Source organism: Leuciscus leuciscus (assembly GCF_965113295.1).
Source record: "Leuciscus leuciscus genome assembly, chromosome: 14".
NCBI classification, from domain to species: domain Eukaryota; kingdom Metazoa; phylum Chordata; class Actinopteri; order Cypriniformes; family Leuciscidae; genus Leuciscus; species Leuciscus leuciscus.
Window position 1 is genome coordinate 28,647,583 of NC_138738.1, and position 25,700 is coordinate 28,673,282.

Sequence of the window (25,700 nt, forward strand, 5' to 3'; positions counted from 1 at the left end):
GTAAATGTATGCATTTTGGCAATATTGTTGTAAATATTGGCAGACAAAACAAATCAGTCAAAGAGATACATCTGAATTACACTATATAATTCTAGGAATTATATTTGTATGTGTGTTTGTTTGAAGGTTTTGTTATTGCCATAGACTACATTTTGATAGAATTATTTCACTCAATTGGAAGTTCAGATGGAAAATCAGAATTAATAAGTTGTTAATTCTATAAATGTGTTGAGAGATGATTTAGTGACATAAGATGTGTGTGTGGGAAAACATAGGATATAATTAATACCCCATTATATCCTATGTTTTTGAAGTCAGATTGATGAAAGTGAATATATCATTTACTGATGCTTTGAATAGCTACTAGCTCGTGTGTTTGTCTGACATCTTATTAAGGAGAACTGAGGTGACATACATTTTATTGGTTTACTCTCATGAACTGCAATTTGTGAAACGTGTTGTAGCCTACTTACTGTGGCAGCTATAAGCCCTGTCGCAGAGAAATTCGTTTTTGTTACATGAAGGATCACATTTTACCTTACATTTGTGAAGTGTAATTACAAAAGTAATAAACATGTCCTTACTATGTAATTGTGCTCTTTATTACACTTTTGTGGCGTAAATCGAGTATGGTAAGCATAGTTTTTGTCAATTACTAAAGTTATTATTACAACACTAAAACTGTGATAATTTGGGAGGGAGGTTACACTTTATTTGAAGTTGTCAGGATTACAGTGATTATAGCCTACATTAAGTACGGAGTAATAATAATCAACTACATCCAGCCTATTAGGTTAGGGTTAGGATGAGAGTTTGGTTTAGGGTTAATTGCATGTACCGGTAATTGCTATGCATAGTTTATAGTTATAGTAACTACATGTAACAATGACACTGTAAAATAAAGGGTTTCTGAAAGATTCTTACAAGGAGTTCCCATATATTATTTATTTAACTGTAACATTTTGGCGGAATTGCCAGTTTGTGTAATAATATAGCAAATATATATGCAGTATTAATTGTTATACCCTGAATTATGCGCGAAACTCGAGCTTTTAAGACCCAGAGGGGGTCCATCGCTCCTTCTCATTGATTACGTATTTCAAGCCGAATCTTCAAACCGGTGGTCAGTGTCCCTTAATTGACAAGTGGATTTCAGCGCTGCTCCGCGGGGTGGTGTCGACACAAGTCAACACCTGCAGCCATTTTACGATCCGATGTAAAATATCACTGTGTGATGCCGTGAATCAAATCCATCTCTGAGCAGAACGTCTGCACCCTTGAATCCAGCAGGTCAAAAAATGGTGAAAAGAAAGAGCTTGGATGACAGTGACCAGGAAAACTGCCGGGGAATCCCGTTTCCGATCCAAACCTTCCTATGGAGACAGACCAGGTCAGTGATTTAGTCGTGGCATAACAGGTGTTTTTTCTTGTTTTTTGTTTTTTTTGAGTGATTAGTCTGTTTCTCTTGTATATGGCTCCCGCAGAGCCTTTCTCATTCGTATGCATCTCTCATACCGGTTTCTGAATTGATTTCTGTTGCGCTGGTGTCTCGTGCGTCATCTTTTCATACACCGCCGCACCTTGTGTGTCTTATTATGAACCCCTAAACAAAATTTGCAGAATATTCAATCGAATATTTAACCTTCAAAGAGCAATGCTGCTGTCAGTGGCTTACCCAGAGTTCGTCATAATTCAGTTTCAGTTAAAATCATCTGATTGTCCTTGCCAGCTCGACTGTTATTTTATGTTTTATTACAGACATGTAACGTAACTAAATGAAATCTGTATCTGTTTCAGCGCGTTTTTGCGGCCGAAGTTAGGGAAGCAGTATGAAGCCTCCTGTGTGGTGAGTGTAATAATCATAAGTGAACACTGTCACCTGTGCTGTGAATAATCTGTCCTCTATCTCGGAAAACAATACCATAACGTTAAGCCTAAATCAGAGGTTCATGTACATCCATAAGTTTAAACAAACGTAATTTACTGTAAATATTAAGATGTACGTGGAAGGTTGTGAATACTACTACTACTAATAATAATAATAAAGGTCCCTATGGTTTTTAAAATTGGGGTTAATACAAAATAAATTAATAAATAAAAAAACTACTGAATTGTGCATTGCTCTTTTTTTTATGCTGCTTTCTAAAGACTATGCAAGACTGGAAATCATGGAATTAATTGTGAATATTTCGTTTTATTGACAGATGCAGAGTTTTACCAGTAAGAAATAAAGCAAATCTGCATATAGTTTTGTAATAAATAACTAATAATAATTTAGGATTATTATTCTTATTATGCCAGACAACTGACAGTCAGGCTGGTTTATTCTGTTCTCTTCCTTGTGTATTAATAATTTTGTAAGAATAAGTAATCATTTAATAAGTGCTTTTGGGGATTATGTCTCACGCTTTTAATCCTGGCTAGTCATTTGAGCGGGTGCTGGTGGAGAACAAACTCCATGGGCTCTCTCCGGCCCTCACTGAAGCCATCCAGAGCATCTCTCGCTGGGAGCTGGTTCAGGCTGCTCTACCTCATGTTCTTCACTGCACTGCCATCCTTCTTTCGAACCGCAACAAGCTGGGTAGGAACACTTAATAAACTTACGGTTGCTAGATTATGTGTGTTTGGGTGAAATCAATTTGTGGTTAATTTTATAGTTTAGCATGTCCACAATCTCTCTTCACCAGGACACCAGGATAAACTCGGGGTAGCTGAAACAAAACTTCTTCACACTCTACATTGGATGCTTCTGGAAGCGGCGCAGGAGTGTCACCAGGAGCCTGGCCTGGGACACGGCTGGTCTGGGGGCAGCAGTGGCGGCAGTAGTGCCTACCTTCAGCCTGTAGGGAACCAGGGTCTCACAGACCGCAATGGCAGCACCACTGAAGAGAATGAGTATGCCCGTGCCAAACTCTACCACAAAAACATGGCCACTGTGGAGCTCTTTGTATTTCTCTTTGCGCCCCTCATTAACCGGATCAAGGTTGGAACCTTTATTGTTTCGATTTTTCAACAGGGCTCAACAATAAGGATGGCCTGCTGAGTCACTTGCCTTTTTGTGCAAGTGCTGCATTGCCACTGTTTGATTAATTTATAGTTGATGCATTAATTATAGTGTCTTGGTTTTCTATGATATATTATTATTATTATTGTTGTAGAATCTTCTGATCTGTCATTAGATAATGTTATCTAGCTGGCTTACATAGATGAGGTTAGCAGAAGTGTGTTTATGAATTTATGGAGTTACATTACAGCTGTATAATTTCCATCTTAGTTTTTTTTAAATAAAAATCTAAATATTTTAATTATTATTTTTGTTATTATTAAATAATTCTAATCAAATAATAATAAAATAATACAAATATTTTAGTGAGTGAAAAAGTAAAGTAAATTACTGAAAAATACAAATAATTCTAGCAAAAATAGAATCATAGATCATAGAAATAGATAATTATTTTGTAATCGCCGGGGCTGATGAAAATTTGCAGTACAAAGCAAGAATCCTCAAGAAACAAATTAAATCCTCATTGTTGAGCCCTACTTTATCAGTTCAAAATCCATCATAATTTTTTGACTGTGCATATTCCTTTTTTTATTTTTTATTAATTAGTTTAAACTGCTAACATTGTTGATATTTTTGGATTTGGCAGGAGTCGGACCTCACCTTTCGACTGGCTGGTGGGCTTGTTATTTGGCAGCCAATGTGGGAGCACCGTCAACCTGATGTTCCTGCTTTTTATGCCCTTGTCAAACCCATGCGTAATATTGTTACAGGTCCGATTTCTGTAAATTCACCTTTCACCTCTGTCCTTTTTGGACATGTCATTTTTGATCCATTTTACCAGTGTCATTGTTCTTTATGTGTGCAAATCGTTTGTTTCAAACATCTGCTTTCTCTCTCTCTCTTATATTCTCCACAGCAAAGAGGAATTCTCCAGTGAATAACCAGTGTAGTCCTCATGATACCAGTAACCCATGCCCTGCAGTGAGTATTCAGACTGTGATTTGCAGCCGCACAGCCCCTTGTGGCTCATTCAGTCAAGGCTTAAATTAATTTCCTCTCGTAATACATTAACATTATTGTTCTGCTGGGGTCATGTGATTTCCTCTGTCTCGGCTTTCAGGTGGTATGTGAATCAGCCCTGCCTGACTCCTCCTCCCCTTCAGTGACAGGACAGGGCTGTCGTCGTGGCAACTCTGTGGAGAAGGGAGGGTCTTCACAGCAGGCCTTTGAGAGAGGATTTTCACAACAGAAGAAGTGAGTGTTTGTACACACAGGTGGTACATATAGCAGATCATTCTATGTTGAAATATAGTGGAAAAAACATCAGTACAGAAAACAATCTAATTTCTGGGTGGTTTTCCTCTACGATGAACACATTTTTTACAATAAGGTTAAATGTTCTGGGTTAATCCCTGGGTTAATGTTAATACATTAGCTATCATGAAATAATAATGGGAAAAAATACTTTTACAGCAATTATTATTCTTAATGTTACTTTTTACATATACAAATACAGTTTTCACATATTTAATTCTATAAATTAAACAATTAGTTCTATAAATTAACATAATTAACTTAAGTATGAACGAACATTAATGATCAATAATACATTTAGAAATATGCATATTAATATATTATAAATAATAAAAAAGAATACATTTATAAATTAAGATTAACAGATTAATAAATTATGTAAAATTGTTCATTGTTTGTTCATGATAACGTATTAACTAAATCATTCGTTAAAACGTTATTTACTAAACAGGGCCAGATTTACTAAACTTAGATTACTAAAATTAGCGTGAGCGCAATTCCAAAAAAGCGCAGATGGGTGTGGAAAGTTCTGCCTGTGATCTACTGACGACGTGCAAATTAAAGAACACAGACGCAGCCGTATCATATGATTAATGCAATCTACCAAGCACAGCACAAATTAGCGTCTGGTTTAAGACGTGCTTTTTTGGCCAGTAAATAATGGTGCAAATACCAGTAAATTGACTAACCTTAGTAAATCACCTTGCATGATTCATTTAAATACTCTCCTCCCATAATTTTTGCGCCTGAATGGGAAACTCCTACAAATGCATATAAGGTCAGCCGCAAAAATAACCTTGTCCACGCTTTTTCAGCGCAAATTTTTCACTGCGTGCTTTCAGTAAATCTCTGAAAGTTTTTTTTTTTTTTTTTTTGCCAAAAGACGGTTTGTGCTTGCCCAAGCTGTTAGTAAATCTTGCCCTTAACGTTATTGTAATGTGTTGGCAGAAAAGTAAAAAAATCCATTATAATCTTAACTAGAATGATCTTAAAGCAGTTTTTCTTTAAACTCAGCCTATGTTGGCTAGATAAACAGCGTCCATTTCCAGCCAGACTCCCATCTGTCACAGTGTTAGTCTGTGCATGTGATCGCAGTGCAGTTGCCAAGCAACGCTTCTCAGCAACCTCACTCTGAACTTCCGTTCTTTCTGACCATCATTTTCTGTAACAACCTCTGTCTTTCTTTCACCAAAAGTTTCTCAGTCCCAAGTGGCATCTCTGTATCGCAGCGGGCAAGGTATGCCACCTATTTTGACGTTGCAGTGCTGCGTTGCTTGATGCAGCCTCACTGGACAGAAGAAGGTGTGCACTGGGCTCTCATATTCTACTTGCAGCGGCTGCGTCAGATACTGCAGGAGAAGCCTGAACGCCCCCCCGAGCCCCTGATACCCCCCTTACCACGGCCCCGCAGTAGCTCCATGGTGGCTGCTACCCCATCTTTGGTCAATACTCACAAAACACAGGTAATCCAGCACAGAAACAATCATTAACACGTCAGTTAGCTGACTGTGAGACCGTTTCAGATGGTAATTGGCAGTGGTGCAACTGGGACAGGTCCAGGGTGTGAAATACATACTAACTAAAGTTAGAAAAGTGAAATCATAATCAAACACCCCTTTAAAGAGGTGCTTGATTATGATTTAACTTTTCTAACTTTAGTTAGTGTGTAATGTTACTGTTTGAGCATAAACAACATCTGCAAAGTTAAGTTAAAAGCAAAGGAAGATATTTGCTTTTAAAGAAATCATTTAAGGACTACAACAAACGGCTGATAGGGACTACACGACACTCCTCCCGGGTTAGTGACATCACTAACCCTACAATTTACATAAATAAATACATAAATGGATATTAAAATTCCATCCAGGTTTGTCTAAATAAATTGAAAATAATAATAATAATTATCAGAGCATTGAGTTTTAACAGTGTTATTACACTGTTAGAGGGTAACAGTTTAGGACCCAAGGACCAGATGTTTGAAAGAAGACCCGGAGTCAGAATTATAATAAATTGAAGAAAAGTTTTACTGAAGATAGTTTGCAGTTTCATCAGCAGAAGTCAGCTTCAAGACTCACACAGGAGTTCGTAGGCCGCCCCGCTTACAGTTACAAAGATCACAGCAGTTATACCCTTCACCAAGGTCTAAGCTACGTCCTTGCTTCAGGTTGCAGTTTCTGATTGGCTAAGAAATAGATAAACATAGTAATTTTCCACATATATACATATAGACTGAAGCATATCTCCATCGATTATGCAGCTGACACTTGGACCCTGAAGTTAGGCACGTCGTGACCTTCCAGTTCTCAGATTTGGGTTGCTGGGCGCCAGCATGTCCCGAACAACAACTCAGTAAACAACTCTCCAATAATGCCAGTGGTTCCTTAACCTGTTACCAAGAAGACTAACATCACACACCGACACACAGCTTTTCCAAGGTTAGATTTTGGCCAGGCTCTAACTATAAACAGGAGAGTTTTCTCAAAACATCAAGAATGTGTTCTATTGACTTCAATGACCCCTAAATGTTTTAACACGTTAAAGACCTTTCTCAAACACAAAACGAGTCCATATTTCATTTCTGGAAGCCGGGATAAATAAGCAAGCACTGTTACTGCATTCAGATATCAAATACAGACATTAAAGAGTACATGAAAAGAACATTTCAGTAATCACATCGGTAACTTCTATAACAAAGTAAAATCTCCAGAGAAGTCATTCAACTAATTTGATATTTAGAAGAAAAATATTGATTAATGCCTTAATTATAATCACTCATTACATATACATTGAAGCTGCAGTGGATTCCAATCCACCCCCTTCAATTATCAGTGTTTTTAAAAGGAACACGCCGACTTTTTGGGACTTTAGCTTATTCACCTTATCCCCCAGAGTTAGATAAGTCCATACCCTTTTCATATCCGTAACTCTGTCTGACGCACCCATCGCTAGCCTAGCTTAGCACAAAGACTGGAGGTAAATGGCTCCAGCTAGCATACTGCTCCCAATAAGTGACAAAATAACTCCAACATTTTCCTATTTACATGTTGTGATTTGTATAGTCACAGCGTGTACAAATAACAAGGTCACATGAGACACAGACATCTTCTAACCGTATACATACTGGGAACTATATCCTCTGAAGGCGAAGCACTGCTACTTGGGCGGAGTGATTTGCTCGCAGCACTTGAGAAGCCCCCTGGTGAGGAGCAGAGAGTTCGTTCAGAGTTGGAGTAAATCACTCCGCAGAAGTAGCAGTGCTTCGCCTTCTGAGAATATAGTTCCCAGTATGTACATTCTGGTCCAAAATGATTTAACCCTTATTTTTCCTTCCTATTTTTCTAAGGATATGACTCTGAAATGTAACGAGGAGAGCAGATCTTTGAGCTCTGAGACCTTCACCAAGGTGTCCATTACTAACCTCAGGAGACAAGCAGTCCCTGATCTATCAGCTGAGATGGGCATGAACATATTTAAAAAGGTTTGCAGGTTATTTTATTTATGCATAGTTTAAGAGCGTAAACCAATATGTATATAGATCAAGCAAAACCCCTTTTAAAACATCCTAGTTCTCTAGAAGGGATACCTTTGCTTGAAAGCTAAAAAAAATTCTAACCACTTATTAATATAACATGTACTCGGTTCCTGTTTGCCTGTGCTGTTTGTCTATATGGTCATTGATTAAGCAGGTGTTTATTGTTACATTAACAATCTGTGTGTGTGTTTATAATCCCTCTGTTCTTTGTTCCATGATGTCAATGTTTGTGCTCAGTGGTTGTTACGCTAATGCTCCTGTTTGTTCTCTTTTTTTATTAACAAAAGACTGTTTCATTTTGACTACTCATTCGTCGTGCGCTTCCTTGATATAGCCACACGCGTGACAGTTTTATCCTGTCACTGCTTTTTCAGTTGAAGAACCGTAGAGAGGATCGTGAGAGAAAAGGCTCTATCCCATTCCACCATACTGGGAAAAAACGGCAGCGGCGGATGGGTGTACCTTTCCTAATGCATGAGGATCACCTGGACGTCTCACCCACACGCAGCACCTTTTCGTTCGGAAGCTTCTCTGGACTGGGAGATGACCGTCGCACACTGGACCGCGGGGGTTGGCCTTCCACCATCATGGGTATGAAGGGCCCTATGAAATCCGTTATTATTTTATCAAAAAGCATGAATTCATTCAACTTAAAAAAAAATAATTTTAGTATTGTAATATAATTAAAAGTAATATTCTATTGTCATATAATTAAATGTATTGTCATATTGCTCTGTTTTGTTGTGTTGCAGGGAAGTTAACACGTCGTGGAAGCTCAGATACTACTGGAGATGTGGACAGTCTTGGAGCGAAACATTTTCACTCCCACCACAACTTGCCTGAACACTCTAACAGTCACAGTGACAATACCATCAAAGAGGGTGGTAAGCAAATAAGCACTATCACACTATTAGTTCCTAAATCCATAACAGTTAATATTTCATAAAATTAATTAAGAATCATAAAATACTACGAAGTTTTTTAAAAAAATGTATTGAAGCTACAAGGTGCCATTAGGGGATCCATGGAACCTTTCAAAGAAATTAGTTTTTGTGTGAAAAGCGCTATACAAATAAAAAAATATTTTGAATTAAAAATATTATATAGATAATATTTATCACTGATTTTAGCTTTAGAATAATGACAACAAATAGCAAATATTTCGTTTTTAATATCACACTTACTATTACCCTAACAGTATTAAGTCTTAAAAAATATAGGAATTGAGCGTTTGTGTAATCAAAATATTTGCAACCTCCTGAAACTGAGATATGACTTGACCACTATGCTCTGTGGTGCCTTTTTTAAAAACATAAATTCAAAATATTTGATAAAATAATAATACATACAAAATGCAAAAGTATACAGTCCAAGTATACTTTCCTGCAACGCTGCAATCCTGCAACTTTAAAGTTTGTGTTCGTTTAATTAAGCTAAGAGGCCACATTGTGACGTATCATTCTTCTATTGGTTTCACATCTTCACGTGATACGAATTCAAAGGTCAGAGTTCACCAAACTTACAACTCAACTAAGTTTTCGGTCTCTCGCATGCATATGCGCAAGAATGGAAGTCAATGGAACGAATAGTGTAGTGTGACTGCCTCTTTAATCAGCAATGTGGACTGATAGTCGTCTTTTTTTCTCAGTTCGTTCTCAGATCTCCACCATCACTATGGCTACATTTAACACAACTGTGGCTTCCTTTAATGTGGGATACACAGATTTCTTTACGGAGCACATAAAGAAACTGTGTAACCCCATTCCCATCCCTGAGATGCCATGTGAGCCGTTGGCCTGCTCCAACCTTCCCCGAAGTCTGACAGACTCCTGCATCAACTACACATCCCTGGAGGACCGAGACACCATTGAGGGCACCAACAACTTCATTCTGAAGAATGGAATGCTGGACCTCATGGTAAGGAGTGGAGTCTTGAGCAGAGGGGTTTACTGTCATAGAGTGACAGATTTGTGTATACACTACCAGTAAAATGCTTGGGTTAATTTAGTTTTTTTTAAAATGTTTTTAAAGGAAGTCTCTCGTGCTCACCAAGGCTGCATTTATTTGACCAAACATACAGTAAAATAACAGTTTTTACTTTAATATATAGTAAAATTTAATAAATTTTTAGCATCATTACTCCAGTCTTCAGTGTTACAAGATCCTTCAGAAATCATTCTACTATTCTGATTTGGTGCTCAATTATTTATAATGTTTCTTATTATAATCATTATTTTCAATGTTGAAAAGCGTTTTGCTGCTTAATATTTTTGTGGAAACCATGTTTGTTTTTTTCAGGATTTTTTGATAAATAGAAAGTTCAATACGCTGCATTTATTTGAAACTTTTTTTCTTTACTTTCAGGTTTGATACGTTTAATCTCAAACTCAAATCTTTAAATGGTAGTGCATCACTGTCTCCACAAAAAGCACAACTGTTTTCAACTGATAATAATAATACAATTATTATTCTCCAAATCAGTATATTAGAATGATTTCTGAAGGATCATGTGACTGAAGAAATGCCTGCTGAAAATTTTGATTTGCCATCATAAGTATAAAATGCGTTTCTAAATATATTAAATGAGCTTTGCTCACCCGGCCCCTCTGTTCTGTGCGTACACAGTTTGTAACACAATAACACTATAACCATAACGCGTTGTTCATTATAAACGTGGGATTATGAATTATATTGATAACGTCGTACATAGAAAACATGCCGTAATGTACCCTGAGTGTAAAAATAGCCGCATTCGTGAAGCGTGCAGCAAGCGATTTGCAAAGATTAATATAAAGATTAATATAAAGGTTAATAAAACGTTACACTCACTTCTTCTGGAGGTGCAGCAGGAACACAAATAGTTGGTACCGATCCTTTTTTCAGGAGCAGCTTCTTAGCAAATCCAGCTTTATACTGACCCTCGTTTATTTAACCTTTATTTATCCAGGTAAACTGTTTGAGAACCACTTCTCATTTACAAACATGTATGTTTATAAAGCAGTCTGGTGTGTGAAATGATTCGCACAAACATGAAAGCATTGACGTTGATCGTGGGGAATATTCCCTTAGAAAACAAAACTCAGCCACTGCGTCTTCAGCGGTTCGGATTTAGGAACATCAGCATGACTGCTGTGTTCGTTATTACGTCCAAGAACAGAACACCACAATCGCTTAGACGCCATTCTGCTCATAGACAGTGCTCCAGTCAGTATCAACAATGACGCGCGGACTATGATGACAGACAGCTCGCTCACGAGCGAGGGCGGGACTGTGTTGAAACGCTGTCAATCAACAATCGTGGGAGGGGCATCCGACCGTGTGACGTCACTAGGTCGAACGGCTTGATTTGAGAGATTGCAAAACATATAAGGAGATTTAAAAAAAAAAACACTGGATGGATTTTTATCATTTTATGATGGTTGTGTACAGGCACGGCCAACACACATTTCAGTACAATCAACTTGTAAAAGTACATGTACCATTATAGGATCCCTTTAAAACTTTTAACTGGCTAATGTTATGATTGACCAATAACTTCTGAGGAAAATTCGATTATTTTAGATATAGTTTAAAAGATCTGACCATATGGTTAATATTATTATTATTATTATTATTATTATTATTAGTTACCTTTCTTGTTTACCACTGTGGTGTTTTTCAAGGCTGTTCTACGGGCCCTGTATTCCGTACTCACCCATGACATCAGCTCTCGGATTTGCGATGTGGCGCTCAACATCATCGACTGCCTTCTGCAGCTGGGTGTGGTTCCCAGCATGAGTAAGAAATTCTCCAAACCCGAGGACAAAGAGGCGGAGTGTCCGAAGGAGGGAGCCAGTCAGAGTGTGGGTGGAGCTCAGGGGGAGGCAGCTGGAGGCACAGGACCAGCACCTAATGGAGGTGGTGGAGGTGATGGAGGAGGAGGGGGAGGAGAGAGTCGTGGAGGAAGCAGAGATGATATAAAGAACAAGGACAGAAAGGTAAGCCTATTAATATATCTGGTGTAAAGGAATATCGTAGTGTAATTGTCACATGCAAGATATGTTTTTTTTTTTTTTTTTTAATCAACAGGATGAAGACACTTCACTCAGCACTCACAGGTTGGCTCTCACCATGCTTATTAAGATCGTAAAATCGCTCGGCTGCGCATACGGCTGTGGTGAAGGCCATCGCGGACTCTCTGGAGACCGCCTACGAATGCAGGTCAATATAGCTGTGCAATACAGTGCAAATTAACCTTTATTTTTCAAGAAGATTAAGCACTGACCTCAGTCTGACAGTAAATCAACATATTGCTGTGTGACAAAGTCATATGGTCAGATGATATAGATTTTATAATACATGTAGTATGCATTATATTACGTTTGTTCATAGCAATTATTAGACATGATTAACTAGCTGTGTCTCCAACAAAGGCAAATTTACTAGATGCTCTGTCCAATTTTTTTTTTAGGCTCAGAACTGTTTGACTACTATGTACAAGCTGGATAAAGTGCAGTTCCGGCAGACTATGAAAGAATACGTTAACAAGGATTCGCTCAACAACATTGTGGATTTCCTGCACGCCCTACTTGGCTTCTGCATGGAGCCAATCACTGACAGTAAGAGGGCTGAGCTGCACTTATTAAGTGCATGTCTTTAACATGCCCAGGCTTATGTTTTATTCTGAAATAAGATATACTGCATGGGCCCAATTTCCATGCATCAGAAACAGAGATGTATTTGTCTTTTCCTAAAAGAGCTTGATAATTTGCAATTTGATTATTAAAGTGTATTGAACTTTTTTTTTAAACTATGAATGCAGTAAAATTATAAATTTTACAATGAAATAACACTACCCTTCAAAAGTTTGGTTCTTGAAAGAAGTCTCTTATGTTCGCCAAGAGGTTTTTTTTTTTTTTATGTTGTCGTTTAAAAAAAATACAGTAATGTGAAATATTACTACAACTTTTCTATTTGAATATAATTTAGAATGCATTTTATTCCTGCGATGACACTCCAGTTTTCAACATCACATGATTCTTCAGAAATCATTCTGATATGTTGATTTGGTGCTTATTTAATATGCTTATTATTAATGTTATAAAAAAGTACTTTTTATTCTAGCAAGGACCCATTGGAGTGACAGTAAAGACACTTAGAATGTTACAAAAGATTTTTGATTCAAATGAATGCATAGTTCTTCCATGAAACTCTAGATGGCGCAGGCTGATGGGTCCTTGACGCAAGCTGAGGATATTCATAGTGTTAACTACTTGGCACAAGCTGACTGGTTCATGTCATATCTGCAGCCAATGAGCTTGTTGCTCATCATTTTAATGGCTGGTTACCATTTTACTATAGCAGTTTGCAGCGTGCTTTCAGTGTTTGTCTAAACCTTCCACCTTCCCTAGCTCCACCTGTATATATCTGATATTATATGATTTCTTACATACAGCAGCGTTTTGGCGTATGTATTGGCAGTAGCAAGTTCCTGTACTTGCTCTGCAGCAGCAGCAATAATCTACAACATCAGCAATAATCAACAGCAGCAGAAATTTAGCAGCAACAGCATCTATTCTGCCAAGACCAAATACATTAACATTGTCATATCCATTACCATGCTAAAAATCTTGAAAGTTGTCATGATAGAAATGCTGTTCATTGAACTTTCTATTCATCAAAGAATCCTGAAAAAAAATATGTATCATGGTTTCCACAAACAGACAAAAAAAAAGGTTCTTATTATCAGTGTTGAAAACAGTTTTTGTTGCTTTATATGTTTTATTGGAAAACATTTTTTAAAGAAAGGTTTGCAATCTTACTGTCACGGGTGGTTGGGAAGATGAAGAATCCATGAAGAAAGTTCCATACAAAATTGAATGAGAGTAATACAAATAATATTGAGACAGGAAGGGCAACACACACTAAATGTAACATAGACCAAACAGAGGATGAATGTGAGGGATCAACTTATATAGCAAACACAAACGAGGATAATTAATAGAACACAGCTGAAACCAATGAACTAATAATGATGGCAACTATGGAGACAGACAAGTGGCGTGAGCCAGGACAAGGAAACGCGTGACAAATAAAAACAAACTGAAAGTCCATGAACAAAAACTAAACAGAATGGTGACACTTACAGGCTCCATTTCATTTGTTTATACAAATGCAAAGAAAAACACATTTTTAAAAACCATCCCTTACCAGACCTGTTAACATGGAATATGATGAAAACATTACATTGCTAAAATGATGTGTTAGTCAACAAGGTTTCCATCAAGGTAAGGGTGCCAGATCTTATCAAACTGTCCAAATTTACACTTGGAACCAATTATCATCTGAAAGGTAAAGTAGAAAACAACTTTCAAAGCCTTAACTGTAACTCAGGAGATTCAGAGAAACAAACAGTATTTAATAATAAATCCAAGGAGAAACTCATATAATTCAACCATAAGGGGAAACAAAGGACATAAATTAATAAAGAGATAATGAGGGAAATAATGAACAGCAGGTGAATTGTAATATGTAACTAAGGAAACAAACTAGCAAACAGAACTCAGTCTAATAGGGACAGGGAACACAATGGAAACTAAACCAAAACACAACTCAACAGACTTAAATATAGCCCTGACAAAGACTTGACCATGGGAGCATGCTTTTTCTTCCAGAACAGCAGTAGTAACTTATTTGCTGTAATTGAGAGAGTAAGTAGTGAGAGTGTAGTAAGAGTGTTTCTGAAAGCACATCAAATAATGTATACTAATAACTCTGTACCTTAGGGCAGAAAATAATACTATGTGACAAATAAGCATTAACTGAGCTGCATTTATCACAGAGAGGTGAAATACTTTTCAGTTTATTTTTTGAATAGCGTAGTCTGTGAATAACCTTAAAGTGAACAAGACAGTGTCTAGAATTGGAGTGTTCATTAATATCCTTTAAACGACTCTGCCAAGTTTCCTCAGGATTGAAAAATGTCCCTTCCCAGCTCTTTTTCCCATTCCTCTTTAAGTAATTTTGTTGAGGGAGAGTTAATGGATTGCAACATGTCATATAATACTAATGACTCAATTTTACTTCCTTTACACTGATCAAAACACTTGTCAATAACTGAGGGTGATGTATTATCCAAGAAAGGTGTATGAGCATGTATATAATTCCTAATCAATAAGAACCATTATTAATAATTAATCCGCATATTGGAATGGTTTCTGAAGGATCATGTAACACTGAAGACTGCTGAAAGTAATGACTGCTGAAAATTCAGCTTTGCAATACAGGAATAAATGACATTTAAATAAAAAAATATTAAAATAGAAAACAGCTGTAATAATATATCACAATACATACTGTCTTTACTGTTTCTAAACAAACAAATGCAGCCTTGGTGAGCATAAGAGACTTCTTTCAAAGCCCCCCAAAAAAAAAATTGAGTAAATTCAGAATATGTTACATGGCTATCTGAAATACTTGATTCCAATTGGTCACTGAGCTGTGAAATATTTTTGTATAATGACCGCTAAACTGTATATTTGACTGTTGTTGATGGCAAGATACCGGTGCTACTTTCATGTCTCTTGTATAACTTCAGCGTCTGTTTTCATACCAACACAGCTTAGAATAGCTCATTGTTGCCATCTTGTAACTCAAAACTGGAAGACTTAAATGTTCATTTTAATATATATGGAAAAACCTTTGATAGATGACTAGAAGCAAGAAAATGAAACCATTGCTTGGAAGAACAACAAACCGGTAAGAGATGTAAAGAGCTGGATGAGAGAGAAATTAAAATAGATGAAGACATGTAACATTGTAGCTAATTATGTTAATTAACTAGTCCATAAAAAGTAACTTAGACTTAAGATTAATAATAATATATGACTTAATATTATAATATTGTAGCAGCATTTATTTAGTTGCTGAACTGGTTTTCTTAGTAATATTGAGCTGTTTTCTGTATATCTTCCTGAGATCCAGAAAAAAGTTTCGTAAATGTATTTATTTTATTTAAAAAAAATAAAAATAATTGTCACTACATTGTTCGGAGCATAAGAAACAAATGGAAAAAATTGGAAAAACATTTATTTTATGCTGTGTCCTCTGTAGAGGACACCAGAACTAATTAGGAAAATGAAAACATGTATAGGGGAAAAACAATTTTGTTTTGTTTTCACTGAAATCGATGCCGTTTCGTAATCGAAAGTTGTATTCTGATTTGAAGCTCCATTACGTTTTCCTGAAATGTTTATTCATGAAAAACAATTTGAAAATTAGTAAGATTTAAAGTCCCCCTGTGGTGAAAATCAAGATTTTAACGTTTATATGTCTATGTGATGTTTTGAATGTGCTTTAAGACTGCAATGGTTTTGACTATGAATTTGCACATGGTTAGAGTATTTTCTCCTTAAAGGGACAGTTCACTTTGAAATTAAATTTTGGTATGTTTTAGCTTACCTCAAGGGCATCCAAGATGTAGGTGTCTTTTTTTCCGCAGTAGTTTCAATTTTGATATTTTTAGGTCAAACCGTTCTTGTCTGTCAGTCATATAATGCAGGTCTATGGTCATTATCTCAAAGAGCATGCACAGAGTCCAAATTAAAACAATTCCCCATCGTCCAAATTAAACAATTCCCCATCGTAAGGACACATTGATGGCCTAAGACACGAAACGAGCGGTTTGTGTGAGAAAACGAACAGTATTTATATCGTTTTTACCTCTTGAACACAGCCACGTCCAAGTGATCTGAGAGCGCGAGCGGGTATAGATATATATACTAGATGTCGCCTTGGCTACTGCAGTTCATTGGAAACCGTAGCCAAGGTGACATCTAGTGTATATTTCTATGCACCAGTCTGCGCACACGTCACACAGCAGGATGCGCCCGCGCTCTCAGATCACTTTGGACGCGGCTGTGTTCAAGAGGTAAAAACGATATGAATACTGTTCGTTTTCTCACACAAACCGCTCGTTTCGTGTCTTAGGCCATCAATGTGTACTTACGATGGGGAATTGTTTAATTTGGACGATGGGGAATTGTTTTAATTTGGACTCTGTGCATGCTCTTTGAGATAATGACCATAGACCTGCATTATATGACTGACAGACAAGAACGGTTTGACCTAAAAATATCAAAATTGAAACTACTGCGGAAAAAAAGACGCCTACATCTTGGATGCCCTTGAGGTAAGCTAAAACATACCAAAATTTAATTTCAAAGTGAACTATCCCTTTAAAACTGCAGTGAACCAAAGACAGTCTCAAAAACACGATTTGAAATCGCTGGTGTTTCTGACGTCACAAACTACCTTGTAACCAATCATGTCAACGTGCCGGCTGGCTTTTGACATATCATTAACAGCAAACTAGCAGGGGAGTTTCAAGAGATGCTTGGTTATCCCGGTATATTTTTTTGTTAATTTGAAAATCAGGTAGATTTACTGATGTAGCGGATGAATGATGTATAGTACGATGTCATGATGAAATGTATGCCTTTCTCCACTGACGTTCGGAGTTGTTCATAGCGTTTTTGATGATTGTTAGAAGGCAGACTGAGATGGCGAACGGGAACATAGTTTGTGTAACTTTAGCAACACGTTATTAGCTGTTTGATAACATAGTCAAGCAAAAGGCTAATCATATTAATTACTGGTATGTGTCCAACGTTGTAAAGAACGATACCATTGTGCAGTGTTTACCTCAGTAAGTTGATCAAGTGAATCTCTGAGCTGGTGTGAGTGGAGGCGGAGCTAATAAGCATATTCATATACACGCGTAGCAATTTTAAGGCATGAAAGGCTTTTTTTTTTTTTTTTTTTTTTTTACAGGAACATTTTTAAATACGTAATTTTGGTGATCAAAGATGAGTTTTAAGGGATTGAATTATTGACTACAGGTGGACTTTAAATGATAATTACAATACATTGACTAAATGACCAACTTTAGCACTTATGGAAATTTGATAATGTCAGTCATGTATCAGACCAAGGAGAGAGAGTTGCATGATCAAACCTCCAAACATTTGGTATCTCTGAATGTGCTCTTTACAGTACTGTACATCCAGACTTAAAACCTTGACATGTATGGTCTCACAGAAATTCACTAAAATGTAATGTCCTCTACAATGGACAAAAGTCTGTGGCTGGGTCTCAGGAGGATGTCAAAAGCTTTAAGCTAATGTAGTAAGATAAAATCAATTCATTATTTTATACACGTGTATTTATTTATTTGATAGATAAACAGGTTAATTCACTGGGCAGATAGCTGGTCATTATAGCTAAACAAACCCCTTCAGGTTTAAACAGGTGGTATTCGATCCCCTGTCTGGGTTAATGTTGCAAAAATTACCAGCATTATGCAATCAAGTCTCATTTCTTATAGAAATGGATGGAGTGAGTAGCTTTTCCTATAAACACATTCCCATTTATCAGAACATCTGAATATTTCTGTGTCATACCACACATCCCATGATACACAGCAGGAATGATGCTTAACACAGCCATGACCAATCAGAACAGATCATAGCACCTAATATAGCCATTTAGTGTCTTTATGGTAGTTTATATAATTAACTATTCCACCAAATGGAAATGTCCCAAAATGCCGACAGACGCTAGATCCCGTTTTAGCGAGGAAACAAGAGGCCAGCCGTAGATGATGTCACCTCTCCGTTCTCCCTCCCCATGCACAGAAGAGAAACACATATATCTCAACCTCCTAATTTGAATCAGGTGTTCCTCATCTCCGCTTCCACCTACAAAACCAAGAGAAATACAAAACCAAAAAATACAAAGAAAAAAACCCACACCCATAACACCTCCCCTCTTAAGAGAGAGGATCCTTGCAAAGGATCTCTGAAACAAATAAGAAAATTATTAATAATTGTTAATTAACGAAAAACCAAAAGATTCCCCCTTGCAACTTGAATACAGCAACTCCCGGCGCCTAGGAAAAGCCATAGTCACAATGAGAGAAAAAAAAAAAAAAAAACATCAACTGAATCAGTCGCAAAAACTCTGGCATAAGCCAGTACATTTTCCACACCCCTTATGTGTCGGTTCTCCAAAGGATAGGGTTGCAAAAAGAGAGACCATCAAATAAGACGCTGGTTTGGGCTCTGCAAAGAGTGCAAAAAGGTAAGTGGATTGTGGTCTGAAAATACCACAATTGGAAAAATACCACTTGTTACATAGACTTAAAGGAACCGTATGTAAGAAATGTATTTCAATTAATCATAAAATGGCCCTGATATGTCACTAGACATTAAGAAATCATGTTCACTGATTCACTTATATCACTGACAACAGTAGTCCGGCCAGGATATTGTCATTTAAAATTGAAAACGCCGCTCTTCAGTAATTTGAAAGTGATTGCAGTACCAGTTTTGGCCACAATCTTACTACGGTTCCTTTAAAAAAACTGCAAAGCCCAAATCAACGGCAATGCCTTCTTTTCAATAATGGAATAATGCAACTGGTGAGAAAAATAGGAAACTGGTCTTTCTATACTCTGTTCATCAGTTTGCAACACTACAGCTCCAGCTCCAACTTGACTGGCGTCAACCTAGATCTGAAAAGGCTGTCCAATGCGTGGGGCAACCAGCACAGGGGCAGTGCTAAGAAAAAGCTTCACATTGTCAAAGGTTCACTCAAATTTTAAATCAGTCAAAGGAGCTACCACTGAAGAAACATTTGGCCAAAAGTTTCTGTGATAGCCCACCATACCCAGAAAGCGCATTATATTTCGTTTCGTGTTAGGTGGAGGAAAAAGATCAATGGCCAAGACCTTAGCACGCACTGGACGGACTTGACCCTGCCCAACTACCTTCCCCAAATAGGTCACTGTCGCCTTGGCAAACTCACACTTTGCCAAGTTGACCGTGAGCCTAGCTTCTGCCAAACGCTCAAAATGTGCTTGGATACGTAAAAGATGCTGCTCCCACGTGTCACTATATACAACCACATCATCTTAATAAACAGCACAACTATTCAACCCAGAGGTTACATGGTTCATCAAGCGTTGAAAAGTAGCGGGCGCATTTCTAAGGCCAAAACTCATTTCAGAATAAGAGTATAGCCCAGAAGGGGTAATGAATGAGGCAATCTCCTGTGCACGAGTGGTTAAAGGCACTTGCCAATATCCTTTCAATAAATCAAATTTACTGACATACATCGCAGAACCGACAGAATCTACACCTGTCTTTCCCACCAGTAAACAAGGTGATGCCCAGCTTGAAAAGGAAGGTTTAGCGATGTTATTTTCGACCATATATTTAATTTCAGACTCAAGATGACGTTGTTAATCCAAAGAAACACGATAAAAACGCTGGCGTATTGGTTTTGCGTCGCCGACATCTATATCAGGCTCTATCAAGTGAGTGCGTGAAGGTGAACCTCCAGCCAAATTATTACCCAGAATAACAGAGATGCCCTCCACTGGCAAAGAAGGTCTCACACCTACAGTAACCTGACCAATGACCAAATCTGATTCAAGTACGACATTGTGTAATGGAACAGGCAGAACTTGTAACCCAATTCCTTTTATTAACACCTCATTCCCAGTACTGGAACTTTCAGAAAAGGTTCAAACGGACTCTAAAATAAAGGTGAAGCTCCAGTATCTTTGAGAATTTTAACTGGGACTTTTTCATCACTTCCGACCAGAGAAACAAAGCCGTCGGTAATGAAAGGAGCATAGCTCAACTTTTCTACATTACCTAACACCGCACTTTCCTGAACAGAGTTTACATCAACGCCAGGTACACCAGCCACTTCAATAACGGAAGACGCAGCAAGAGCAGATTTTGGTTCAAATTTAGAACAGTTAATTTTTGCTTTAAGAGCTGGACAATCTTTTTTCCAGTGTCCTTTATTCAAACAGTAAGCAGACTGATCATTTTTATCTACCAAACTTCTTGGCTTTTTCTGAAGCTTCATATTACCAGGCAAAAAAGAACGAGTCTCCATAGGAGCACTTTCCACAAAGCTATTTAAACGACGCCAATGATTTTTTTTGAGTCAAAACATATTCATCAGCAAAGACAGCAGCGGCCTCTGCATTCTGAATATTACGCTCTGTTATGAAAACGGCCACATTTTCAGGTAAGGTGTTTTTAAATTGTTCTAACAGTAACAACTCATAGAGAGAATCAAAATCACCCGCTTGTGAAACAGAGCACCAACGATCAAACTGAATCCTTAGCTCTCTTGCGAACTCCGTAAAAGACTGCGGCATACCTTTTCGTAAAGTCCAAAACCGTTGCCTGTAAGCTTCCGGAACTAACTCATAGGCTTATGCCTTCAGCACCACGTCTTTAAACTTGACTGTCCTGGACACTTAGAGTACAGTAAGATAAGAGTAGGCTTTTTGAGCTTTACCATAAAGCACACACTGCAAAAGTAGCATCTGCTTACAATCTTCCCACCCCATAAGATCTGTCAACCGCTCAAACAAAGTAAAGAAAGTATCCAAATCGTCCTCATCAAATTTTGGCATGAGGTTAAGAGAACGAGCAACATCAAAAAACTTTTGGAGCTGAACTAACTATTTAGGCCTGTAAACTCTCAAAGTGGTATCCCAACTTACCTTCTCTAATTTGAGCAAACCTTTGCGCAAGTTAAATATCTACCTTGCGCAACTCAACTTCTTGATTTATTCTACTCTTCTCCACTTCCAAGAGCAACAATTCCTTCTGCTCTTCAAACGACAGGGATAAAGGAATATGAACAAGAACATTACTTTCTTCAGTAACACTTAAAGGTCTCTCTGATTCAGATACAATAATATCCAAATCAATAAGAGCAGCTTTAACAACAAATCCCACTCCCTCCTTTAAACAATTTTCTTTAGTGGTAAGGCTGATTTCCTACTTTTCTGCTACTTCCAATAACTGTTTTTGAGAAAGCTTATTAAAGCTCTCCTCAGTAGGATACTCAAAACTCATCTAATAACGTAGTCATCTTAAAAAGCACAATTACCAACCTCCAAAACATACTTTTTTTTTTTTTCAAACTTCACATTTAGTGACCTTCCCCACATACACAACACTACCTCAACCGAAAGCTTCATGCTTCCACCAAGGGCTAAGTGACTTTAAGCACTCTAATACGGACAGTACAGACCCCTCTCGGACAAACCAGAGAGAGACTGTACAGCGGCAGTGCCCTCAGCCCAGCGTCAGCACAAAAGCAACACAATAAAATGATTTCTAATAATCCACGCGTCTTACAACACGAATACAAAATAAAAAAAAACGCATAAATGTCTATCACCCGAAACAAGCAGACATAAGTCTCTTATTACGTGACCTACAATGATAAAAAAAGAAAGAAAAAAAAGATCTATCCGTCAAATATTTTCTTGAAAGAAAAAAAAAATCCCGGACGAGTCCCCATTTTGTTACGGCCGACTCGTGGGTTGATTGGCCGACTAGGGGTTTCACAAAGTGCAATAATACATTTTATGCCATCTGAAATGTTCCAAAATGCCAACAGACGCTAGGTTCCGTTTTAGCGAGGAAACAAGAGGCCAGCCGTAGATGATGTCACCTCTCCGTACTCCCTCCCCATGCACAGAACCGAAATCTCCACCTCCTAATTTGAAGCAGGTGTTCCTCATCTCCGCTGCCACCTACAAAACCAAAAGAAATACAAAACCAAAAAATACAAAGAAAACAAAACACACCCACACCCATAACAGTTAGTTGCATGTAATTATGCATAATAAGGGTTAGTTGCATGTAATTATGCATAATTTAGAGTTATTACTATAGTAACTATGTGTAACAAGGACAGGACTGTAAAATAATGTTACCCAAAAATGTTATTTGGTTTTGGAATGGACATGCCAGCAATTGCATTTTACAGTTTTATCACAATAATGAAGTCTTATATTCCATTAAAAAGGCCATAATACAATGGTCATTAATACAAAGTATTAAATGACAAACATAATGCAAATGTTACGAAATAATTTGGAGATACAGATTGCCTCTACATTTTTTTAATGTCATTCGTTTCTCGCTCCTTGGCCTCTTCTGTCTTCTGCCTTCATGTCTGCCAGTAATATGACCTTCCCTTCCTTCCTTCCTTCCTTCCTTCCTTCCTTCCTTCCTTCCTTCCTTCCTTCCATCCTTCTTTACCCTTACTAACCCTAACCACCTACCTACATGTCTGCAAGTCAAACTCCACTGTTTGTACCCCAAACGCTCATCACTCATCCTTTCAGCAGACTTGCCAAACATCATATTGACAGTGCCAATTCTTATTGTTAGTATTTTCAATTTTATGGTATCAAAACAAGATAAACTGAATTTCGATTGATTTCTGGCAAGTTAGTGAACATGAGTGAATGTTATAAAAATTATATCCCTATGTCTTTTTTGGGGGGTGTCTTTTTTTGCATCTGTGGGTATGTGTCTGTGTGGGTGTGTTTTGGAGCGAGTTGGTGTTTCCTGACTTACGAGTACATGTCTGTGCTGGTCTGACACCAATGTTGCCCACCATCTTTTCTCTTTCAGAGTACGGCAGTGCAGGTGAGAGGTCCAGGAGGGCGAATAAAAGAAACATCGGTAGATACTCAATATTTAAAGTTACTGCCAAAACTAGGCATTACACCCATTCCTGCACCCCTCACAATGTCCAGGGTGATGTTCTCGCCTGTAGTAGAGCTAAACAGTGCATAGGCCTTGCCAAATAAACAATAAAAAAATAGGCTTAATAGATCCAGCTAAACAAAACTCAACATTGCTGTGAAATCAGAGCATGACCTGATTGTTAGGTCTATCACTATCTCTCAGGCCACAGTCACTTGCATGTATGCAAACCTTCAAAACCCGCAATCACTTTTTAGGTTTTCCTATCATATGTGCTATTAATTTCCCCCCTTTTCATCTTGTAAACATCAATGCTTCCTGCTTCCCTTATTTGTTGGAGCTTATGGCTAAGCCTCAGTGATTTTGCCCTGACATGGCATCCAGGTCACAGTTTCTCATCTGAGATGACTTGATTGTCTTTGCAGACAAAGCTGGTTTCGGGAACAACTTCACCACTGGAGGAGATAAGTCTCTGGCCCAGAGCATGGAGACTGTGGTGGTGGGCTGCATGTTCAAGTCTCTTATCACAAGATGTGCCTCCACTACACATGAGCTTCACAGTTCTGAGAACTTGGTGAGAGTACTGCTTTAAACTCATGAGTTGACACAACTTTGGGCTTGAGTTTATATTTGGTGATGCTAATACTGTACTAACCAGGCACAATACAGATACAAGGGGAGACACGGCAGGCAAAAACATCGTTTTTTTTTTTCACTGGTCAATTTTGAGATTTAGGGCTATTTGTCTTCAATAACATGTCTTCTTTCAGACTTGTGGTGAAAAAAAGTCCAAAATACACATTTAGGTCTTTACTTTACTACACTTTGTCTATTTGCGTCTGTAGATTTCTCCTAAATTCAACAAAAGTTGGAGTTCTAAATCAACATGCTGCTCCGCGATCGCTGTCTGCACCCTGTCATCACATATACCGTTGGAACACTCTCTCTCTCCTGTACAATGTTGTCGGATACAAATATGGTCATTTCCTTTTTTATCAACAACCAATCGTGAAAGTACAATGGGGCATTTAACTCTAAAAGCGAAATCTCATTGGCTGATGTCAATTTTAAAGGCCGTTTTCTCAAAATGGGTTTTTTCTCATACTCTGAGCCAGAAATCTCCACTTCAGCAGCACTTACATACACCAAACTTTCCAGTTGTATTCCTTTCTATATTCTTAAGGTTTTTACTGAGGGTTTTGTTCATATATCATTCAGATTCTGATTTATACAACATTTTATACCTGACAGTTTTTTGAGTGATAAAAAGAGATATCCAAAATCCCCTCTGTAAAAACCTTTGACTCTAATATGTCAACCAAATGAAACAAGAATTTTGAATCTGGCTTTATCCAATGTTCAGAATGATTTCTCTTCTGGAAATATATGCAAATTAGCTAGCGCATATTTAATGAGATACTACCTAATATGCATATTTAAACATAAATATTCTAAAAACTTGTAATACAAAAGATATTTGTCTTAATGTCAGTAATCAACTGTGGAAGTTTCATGCTGATATCTATTAGTTTTTTTTTGCTTTTTCTCCCCTTAAAACAACAAGTGAAAAGGCATCTTTTCTGTTAAATTTGCCATCTGTTTAAGCATAAAGGAAATACGAAAGCCTATTTCCAAATCTGAGTAAAAAAATTAAAGAAAAAAAAGGGGGGAAAAGAAAAACTATTTTCTTAAGGCACATTATTGATCTTATGATCAGTAACATGCCTTTAGTAGTTCTGAATGCAAACTAAATATATTCACATTCCAATCTGCCTCCATCCAATCAACAACAGATATATAGAACCAAGTCCCCGTCCTACATTTTTATAAACTTTTTTTGATAATCCGTTTCATAATGATGTAGGTCACAATGTGAAAGAAATGATCTGTCGCTACTTCTGTTACATTGCAACTTAAAGTCACACTGTGAAATGTAAAGTTCTGAGAAATTTGCGAATTTGCGAGAAATTACGCAAATTATGAGAAATAAAGTTGCGTGTTGTAAGATTTATTTTTTATTTTTTTGCAAATTGATATAAATATATAGATTTGATATATTGGTATAAATTGATATAAATTGATATAAAGTCTGAGTTGCAAGGAGTAAAGTTGCATCATGAGATATAAAGTCATAATTACTGTTTACATTATTTTTAAAAATAATTGTGATTATCCATTTCATTTGGATGTAGGTCACAATATGGAAGGGAAAAAATACACGCCGTTTTCACATTCGTCTGTACAGAAAAAATTGTCTTTGCTGGGATCGTGTCGT

At 37.4% G+C, this 25,700-nt stretch overlaps 1 protein-coding gene across 6 annotated transcripts in view; it reads left to right on the forward strand.

Moving 5' to 3' along the window:
* Nucleotides 1-1,141: 1,141 nt before the first annotated feature.
* Nucleotides 1,142-25,700, forward strand: part of unc80 (unc-80 homolog (C. elegans)) — a 62,111-nt gene continuing 37,552 nt past the window's right edge. For 3 of the 6 annotated variants that reach the window (XM_082136637.1, XM_082136638.1, XM_082136640.1), the window contains exons 1-17: nucleotides 1,142-1,390; nucleotides 1,798-1,846; nucleotides 2,425-2,581; nucleotides 2,688-2,983; nucleotides 3,651-3,774; nucleotides 3,921-3,985; nucleotides 4,125-4,258; nucleotides 5,514-5,781; nucleotides 7,662-7,796; nucleotides 8,225-8,441; nucleotides 8,603-8,734; nucleotides 9,499-9,767; nucleotides 11,513-11,827; nucleotides 11,919-12,050; nucleotides 12,301-12,448; nucleotides 23,351-23,401; nucleotides 23,851-23,999. In XM_082136637.1, coding sequence (XP_081992763.1) covers nucleotides 1,299-1,390; nucleotides 1,798-1,846; nucleotides 2,425-2,581; nucleotides 2,688-2,983; nucleotides 3,651-3,774; nucleotides 3,921-3,985; nucleotides 4,125-4,258; nucleotides 5,514-5,781; nucleotides 7,662-7,796; nucleotides 8,225-8,441; nucleotides 8,603-8,734; nucleotides 9,499-9,767; nucleotides 11,513-11,827; nucleotides 11,919-12,050; nucleotides 12,301-12,448; nucleotides 23,351-23,401; nucleotides 23,851-23,999 — 2,733 coding nt within the window. In that variant the 5' untranslated portion in view covers nucleotides 1,142-1,298. The remainder of the gene's footprint in view (nucleotides 1,391-1,797; nucleotides 1,847-2,424; nucleotides 2,582-2,687; nucleotides 2,984-3,650; nucleotides 3,775-3,920; nucleotides 3,986-4,124; nucleotides 4,259-5,513; nucleotides 5,782-7,661; nucleotides 7,797-8,224; nucleotides 8,442-8,602; nucleotides 8,735-9,498; nucleotides 9,768-11,512; nucleotides 11,828-11,918; nucleotides 12,051-12,300; nucleotides 12,449-23,350; nucleotides 23,402-23,850; nucleotides 24,000-25,700) is intronic. The other 3 variants (XM_082136639.1, XM_082136641.1, XM_082136642.1) reach the window with 1 other exon arrangement.